Source organism: Solanum stenotomum, unplaced genomic scaffold, assembly GCF_019186545.1.
Source record: "Solanum stenotomum isolate F172 unplaced genomic scaffold, ASM1918654v1 scaffold35404, whole genome shotgun sequence".
Classification (NCBI taxonomy): Eukaryota; Viridiplantae; Streptophyta; class Magnoliopsida; order Solanales; family Solanaceae; genus Solanum; species Solanum stenotomum.
Window position 1 is genome coordinate 156,176 of NW_026033428.1, and position 8,667 is coordinate 164,842.

The following is an 8,667-nucleotide window of genomic DNA, read 5'->3' on the forward strand; positions in this document are numbered from 1 at the left end:
TTTCACTTGTCACATGTATTAGTTCAACTAGTCAACATGTGTTGTATATGAAGCTTTTCATCAGTAAATCTATCCGCATAGTAGTTTACTTTCTAATCATAGGTCACTTGTAAAGCATGTGTTCATATGATACTTGTCCGCCTTACCTAGGGTTGGGGAATGATATAAGCATTCAAATGTCTTTTATTTTTATGGAAATGAATTGTGAACTATTGTCATATCAACAATTGAATACACTTATGGAGCATCTATACTCTCAAACATTGATTCCAAGAATGATAAACCTCAATTATACTAATTACAGAGCTGATCACAGAGAGATACCTATTTGATACCTAATGGGCATATAAAATTACCTTGAAAGTTTTGCTCATTGTGGGTGATTAACTCTCCCTCCCCCTCCCCCGTTAACTGACCATGTATTGTTCTTTCTGAAATTTCCATTTGCTCTTTTCTAGTTTCTGTACTAAAAATGTGCCAGTTTGGAGGATAAAATTTCAAACTTTATCTTCCATTTTGAGGGATTCTAATATTTAAATTGTTATGCTATGTGTTGTCATATTTTCAGTTTTTGACAGACTTAAACTGTCTAATTACAGGAACTCCCTCACTTGATTTTGTGACTTTTGCTTAATGAAGTTTTTGGATTTTCAGTCGATTCAAGTTCGCTCAATAGGGAGAATGAAATGAATCAGTTACTTAACTTTTTGGGATGCCTTCGTTATTTAGCTTTCCAGGTAATGTTTTATCCCACATTTTTGTGTCATATGTCACTTTCCAAACAGTTTCACTTCCATCATCAACCAACTCAACTTTGTGAATTTACTAACACTACACAATTTTCTCAGGAACCCCCAACAAATCCCTATGCTATGGTTTTTTGAATGAAGAAGATTAGCTACTAAGAAGTGAACTCTGGCGTCCTCTACATATGATAAACAATGGCATGCTAATCTTATATTTCAAAACTGAAACATCTGCTATATTATTTTGGTTGTATTACATTAGTTAGTATTTGCAGATCGTTCAAGTCGGCATCATACTGATGTCTGTTGTACATATTCTAAATATTTCTAATAGTATATGATATATGACATTATCTATCTTCTGCAAAAGTCATCACCTTTGATTCATTAATATTAATATTTTTACAAGTATAATATTTTGACTATTGGGCCCGTGCTTGCCACGGGCCTCCCCCATCTAGTATATATATCACAAAACAAACCAACATGGGTTGTGGTGCACTGGTGGGAGTGCTTCACCCTTAACCAGAGGTCTCGGGTTCGAGCCCTGGGTATGGAGAAAATCTTTTTGGGAGCGTCACCCTCGAATGGGCCCTGCAAAGCGCGATCCGAATTTAGTTGGAGCTCCAATGTGGGATCTAGACACCAGGTGGAAAACCAAAAAAAAAAAAGATATCACAAAACAATAGGGGGAAATAAGAGATCGTGGCAAAACAAAGAAGAGACACATGAAACATAACTTTATTGTTTGTCATGTTTCAAATCATGTAACATTTTTCATGTTACAAGAGTTAAAGTTAATTAATTTTTAAAGTTAAATTATAAATTAAATAACTTAATATTTTAAAATTAAAATACTTTAAAAAGTTATAAATGTAGTATTTTTCATATAAATACAATTAAAAAAAATATTTTAAACTATTTATCAAAATTAACACCGTTTAAATCTTGAAAATGGAAGAAATAATTAAAAATAAAACAAAGGGAGTACGTACTACATATATCACTAATGAATATGATGTAATCGATGAGGTTGTTTCTCCTTTAATTAGAGGTTTCAAATTTGATCCCTAGGTATGAAAAATCCTTTAGAGAGAGCTTTTCGGGGAAAAGAAAAGGAATGTAAATTTAAAATATAATCTAACTTCAATATGAATACCGAATACGTCACCCGAACTAAAACATAAAGACTACTTATTTGTCAGTTTATGAGAAATAGCAACTTAGGTAGTAAACAAACTCAAGTATTGGGACTTGGATATATTTTGCCCTCATTTTTTTTATTTTTTTTGGAGTTACATTAATTAATTCTTATTACTATTAAAGGAGACAAAACATAAATAAATAAAATTATTATTTACACTGACACGTGGTATTTATATGTCTGACTTGGCAAGAAAACAACAAAAACTCCTCCGGCAATTAAGTACAAAATCAAGGTTGTCGAATTCATCGTTATCCTTTGATTTAATAGTCAAAAACATACGTAAACTATCATTTATCGTTAAAATATCTTACAAATATATTGAAATAGAAAATAACTAAGCGAAGTTTTTGATTATTTTACTCTTGAATACTTTCTCTGCTAATTATCAATTTTTATTGCTTCTTAAGATACGTGTCAAATCAAACATAAACAATTAAATATGATCAAAGATATACTACAAGATACATACCATCTCTCATCAGCATCAATTATTGATAAATATATTAAACATAAATAATTAAATATGAACGAAAAGAGCATATCCTAAGATATTCTACGAGATACATCCCATCTTCCACCAACAATAGATACCGATAAATGTATTTATGTGAGTTTCCCATACTGATTTGGAAACTTGTACCCAAAGATTTGAATCAAAAGTTTTATCACAAAATGACAACAAAAACCCACGTTGACACTTATGTTAATTCACGTGGCAAATCCCATTTTATGACTTGTGATTGACCAGAAAATAGGCAAAGAATCTTGTCGATTTTATCTACTTCGTATTTATCTACAAGATCCTACTATACTTGGAATCTTTTTTTTTTTAATTAGTAGAATAAAATATCCATTTATTCTATTTTATGTAAATTATTATTAAGTGTAAAAATTGAATATGTTTATGTATCATGCTTTGTTTAAGTCAACCTTGTCGAGGTCATAATCTTAGTGTAAAAATATTTAGAGTTGATCTTGATAAGTTATAATACATTTGAAATATTTGTTAAAATTACAAGTGTAGTAAAAGAAATTCAAATCTTGTCAAATTTATAATTTATTCGAATTGAAATAGCAGAATGTTATATAAAAGTTAAAAATTTTAATGACGATCAGACAATAAATATTAGTATAAAATTATATTAAAAGAAAGCATAATGATTTTGATATGAATTGATTCATTAGAAAGAGGTAGCATTATAATTATGATAGAAAGTTAGGATAAATTTTCTAACACAATTTTAGTCACTAATGTTTGAATTTGATATTGACAAATCATATTAAACTTTAGGTAAAAATATTTGATATTTGGCATTCAGATGTAAAATCACTCTTTAAACAAAAAATATTCAAAATCAGACGTGCATACTCTAAATTTTTTCTTAAAGATGATAAGCTTGCAAACATATTTTAGCTACTGTTATAAATTAAATGGCAACCTTAAAAGCGGCTATTTATGCCCTTCATCCCCTAAATTCACACTAATCTAACATTTTAAGGCTAGGTCCCTTTCTAATTAACTATATAATTTATGTAATTAATAATAGAGTAAATTTTAGTTTACCCCAACATATTTTTTAACTTTGAGATGCAATATTTCACCTTTTAAATAAGATAATAAATCTCTTTAATCTTAGATCAATGATTGGAAATAAGTTGTCCAAATTCTTGATCGATCTTGTTACTTATCACTTGTATTATTGTTGGTTATGAAATTTCACTAATAATTATATAATGTGTATAAATATTGACAAAAAATACAAATAACTATAATTATGCGAGTGAATCTTTTTAATCATTTAACTAAAAAATATTACATCTCTTAATCCCCCCCGCCCTACTCTTTCATATTATATAGTAATTTAAATACTCAATTTAATTTATCACATGTTGTACGTCATATATATTGTCAATAGTTTATTTTGTTAAACGAAAAACATCTCATTTTAAGCCATACACCAAAGTACCCCAAAGCAATCACCAAAAGGCACAAAAAGTACCTATAATAAATGTGAAAGTTCAAAATCGAAAGTTATTAAGGCTTTAAAGTTTTAACTTTACATAAAACTTGATGGAAGAAAATATAATCATGATCATTATTCAAAGAGTTAGATAAAAACATTTTTGTGGAAGTAAGAAAAACAAGTTAACAAATAATATTTTATATTAATTATGTTCTCCTCGCTCTTCAAATATTTTACCTTCACCCCACCTATAGAGTCTTCAATCTCCATCCCCTCACCTGCCTCCTCTAGTATTTGAGGTAAGCCGAAGTGAGATATCCAATGCAGATAAGTATTTATGATTTGATTAAGAATTGAATAGAAGTATAGCCACATGTGTTAATTTTTGTTAGGAAGGTAGAGAAACTATTTTCGTTATTTTCGATACTTTATGCAAATTCATTCATTTTATTTCTTCTACTAAACTTCCATGAGCTGATGTTACACGTGTCTTCTTTTTCTCAACCTAAGCTGGACTTTTTCCATTGGCCCCCACACTTTTCTTACTTTCTCTCACTTTTGCCCCCACTATTTTTTCAACATCTATATATAACCCCCTTAATTTTCCAATATTCTAAAAACTCACTCTTTTCTCATTTTTTTCACCATGCAAACTATCAAACCCCTCAATTCTCCTTCATTTTCTTGCAAAATTCTCATCAACCCTTCTAAAAAAAACACTATAACTCTTCCAAGAACACGAATTCCGCCTCTACCATCACCATCATCACCATCATCGTCGAATTCAGACGAATCGAAAATATTTCCACTAAAAATTGACCCACCCAAATTAAACCCTTTTCAAAAAATTGCTTCCAATGCTTTGGACATGCTAGAAAAATTAGTTATAACAAAGTTGGAAAAAAAACATAAGCTGAACCGGACGGTTGACCCGAAAATTCAACTAGAAGGGAATTTTGCACCGGTTCATGAATCCCCGGTTCAGCAAGGTCTTGAAGTAATTGGTCAGATTCCGTTAAATTTAACCGGGGTCTACGTTAGAAACGGCGCGAACCCGTTATTCGAACCAAATAACGGACATCATTTATTTGACGGTGACGGTATGATTCACGCCGTTAAATTAGATTCGGAAAATAATAAAGCTAGTTACGCTTGCCGGTTCACTCGAACCAGCCGGTTGGTTCAAGAGTCTTCAATAGGCCGGCCGGTTTTTCCTAAGCCAATTGGCGAATTACACGGCCATTTAGGGTTAGCTCGGCTCGCGCTATTTTTAGCGCGAGTGAGTTTAGGGTTAGTGGATGCTACTAAAGGAACTGGCGTTGCAAACGCCGGTTTGGTTTATTTTAACGGTCGACTTTTAGCTATGGCGGAGGATGATCTACCGTACAACGTTATTATTAAGGAGGATGGTGATCTAGAGTCTAACGGACGTTACAATTTTAACGGACAAATTAATGATCCATTGATAGCACATCCTAAAGTGGACCCCATTACAGGGGAATTTTATACTTTGAGTTATAATGTATTAAAAAAACCTTATCTTAAATTCTTCAAATTTGACTCGTGTGGTAATAAGTCACGTGACATTTCTATTTCTCTCCAAAATCCATCCATGATCCATGACTTTGCCATCACGGAAAGTCACGTGATCATTCCGGATTATCAAGTGGTATTCAAGTTATCCGAGATGATACGGGGCGGGTCACCCGTAATCCATGACCCGAATAAGGTATCTAGGTTCGGTGTGTTGTCGAAAGACGATTATGACGAATCAAGAATCAAGTGGATTGATGTTCCTAATTGCTTTTGCATGCATTTGTGGAATGCGTGGGAGGAGAATCATGAAGAATCAGGTGACAAGATCATTGTGATTATAGGTTCATGCATGAGTCCACCTGACTCGATCTTTTCAGGAAGTGATAAGCTTTTAAAAACTGAACTGACTGTAATTCGATTAAATTTGAGAACAAGAAAATCAACCAGAAAGATTATAGTATCAGGGATGGATTTAGAAGCGGGACAAGTCAACAAGACTAGACTTGGTCAAAAAACTCGGTATTTCTTCATGGCTATAGCCGAACCATGGCCAAAGTGTAGTGGCCTAGCGAAAGTCGATTTGGTCACGGGAAATGTCACGAAATTTTTATACGGGGATGACAGATTTGGGGGTGAACCTTATTTCGTACCAAGCACGAAAGAAGGAGAAGCAGAAGGAGAAGAAGATGAAGGGTACCTTATGAGTTATGTTAGAGATGAAAGAAAAGAAAAATCGGAATTAATTATAGTTAATGCTAAAAATATGAAGCAAATGGCCTTAGTAAAATTACCTAAAAGAGTACCATATGGCTTTCATGGTACATTTGTTAGTTCACAAGATTTATGTAATCAATCTTATTGTTAATACAATTCATAGAGTTAATTATAATGTAATTAAATATTGTATTATTCTGTTGTTAATAAAAAAAAATAATTTAAGACTGAAAATAACATTAAAGGAAAATATAATCTCATAGATGGAAATAACAACATTTTTGTGTCATTGCATTATGTTAAGAGCATGTTTTATTCGATATATGGAAGGTGAGATATTTTTACACAATATATAAAAGAAAGATATTTTTAAACGAATAATTATAGTAGCTCAGTTGATTGATTATGTCAACTATACCTTGTCAGTGAAGATTACATTCTCTCGTTGTAATCTTGTCACCCATTTTTCTAATCCTTACCTCCATTTTTAAAAGAAAAAAAGATATATTTTGGAGTCATTTTAAATACGTTAAAAAAACATTTTTTACCTTTTGTTCATATTCATTTACTAAGTTTTGACTTCACGTGGATGACTTCTGATATCAATATATATACTGGTCCAACTTATTTTGACTTAAAACATGTTTTTTGTTTTTTTTTTTTTTAATTTTTTTCCCCTTTATTTATCATGCAAATAAGGTGTAGGCATGGTAATAATCAAAATAAATATGAATTATGAAGATGAAAATAAAATATTAAATGTAAAATTAAGATTTTATAGTTAGTGAAAACGATACAAATATCAAGGACAATCAAAGAGGAGCATTAATCGGAGGAGTAAAATTAATTTTGCGATTAATAAAGTTTCTTTTTATGACCTAATTTGTCATATAATTGTTACTATTTGACGGAGATAGAGATTGCTTCATCGAGCCTGGATTAGGCGTGGGACTCCAAACGTATCGATAAAGACTAGGAGAGGGACTCCGCATGGGTCGATATTTCAACATGAGGTCCACTAGTTCATGAGATATTGTGGTTTCATCAGGACTGATGATGAGACTTGTAGGTGATATGCAATCTGTATTAAATTATACTAATGACAACAATAACTCTGTAGAACATAAACAACAAATTAGTTTAAATCATGTAGTCAATAACATAAATTAATAATATAAATATAAATTAATGATTGTAAAACATATTAGGATCTGTAACAATTGTATGAAACAGAAAGGAAAGGAAATCGAGCTCATTGAATGCATATATAGTGTCCCCTTAAGGAAATAATTCTCCTCTAGTATCCGAGGTTTTAAAGGAATAGATCCTTCTAGGATATAAATTAAAGATTCTATTCACCAATGTATTGATATAAAAAACAATGGTGTTAGCGAGCCATTCAATGGGAATAAAATACATATTTAATTGTGCAAAAGAAGAAGTAGTTTAGAAATTTTGTAAATGAAATGTCTGAGGAATCACATGTATTTATAGCAAAGTAGAACTGTTTCCGAAAGTTTGCAACCTTTCAGATCAATCGATCAATTATTTTTCAAAGCCAAAGTCAAAGCCGAGTGAGCAACGATAGTGGCGCAAGGGTCCTCTTTCCAACCTTTTTAACAACTAGTAGAAGTGTTACCTTATTTAAACATTTGAACTTTTCTTTCCTTTACTAAAGCATAAGAGAACACTTCATATTCCGTCCTTTCATCTTTCCTTCATTTCCCATTAACTCTTACTATATATACCCAACGGTAGGAACTAGTAGAAAATGGAACAAATTGTGTTGTACTACTAGTAGTCTCATTTCCATCTTGAAAGAGTTTTATTATAAGGCTTGCAGACTAAAGATTAATAATAGTACTTTTAATCCTTCAATTATTGACAAATTTTAATTATAATCCTTCTAATATAATTTTCAATAACTTGCTCCTTGCCTATGATTATTTACAAAATTTCAGAACTATTAACAATTAATTTAGACATTTGTATTGTTATTCCATATTAAGGTAATATAATTATATAAACAATTTTAATATAACATATTTCACACTTAAAAGAAATCAAAGGCATACATTTTGATCAAAGGATTAAATCGAATAATCAAATCAAATTAAATCGAATTTTTATTTGGATTAGTTTTTTGGTTTTTCGGATTGGTTTTGGATTAATAAATTACTTTGTTTGGTTTTTTGGTTTGGTTTCGGATTTTAAAAAATAAAAACCGAAAAACAAAAAAAAAATGAATTATATATATATATATATATATATACACACAATTAATTAATGTTTAGGTTTAGAATTAAGTTGGAGTTAACCACTTTTGTCTCTTTTTGGTTATTGTCTTTCATGATGATTACATTTATATTTTATGTTTGAATTACATCTATAATAGGTATACTTATAAGTATTGTGTTTTAAGATTTACTTATGATTTATACTAGAAAGTATATTTAAGGGATTAAATATTTTTTCTTTGGTTATATATGTTATTAATTAT

The 8,667-nt window shown here is 30.6% G+C and overlaps 1 protein-coding gene across 1 annotated transcript; it reads left to right on the forward strand.

The window, feature by feature from the left end:
- Positions 1-4,563: 4,563 nt before the first annotated feature.
- Positions 4,564-6,323, forward strand: LOC125852455 (9-cis-epoxycarotenoid dioxygenase NCED6, chloroplastic). Its single transcript, XM_049532180.1, has one exon. The coding sequence runs from the start codon at positions 4,564-4,566 to the stop codon at positions 6,316-6,318; it is 1,755 nt and encodes a 584-aa protein (XP_049388137.1). The 3' UTR covers positions 6,319-6,323.
- Positions 6,324-8,667: the final 2,344 nt, after the last annotated feature.

Excerpts from the sequence above, each read along its gene's own strand:
- LOC125852455 (XM_049532180.1), top strand. The coding sequence starts at position 4,564 with ATGCAAACTATCAAACCCCTCAATTCTCCTTCATTTTCTTGCAAAATT.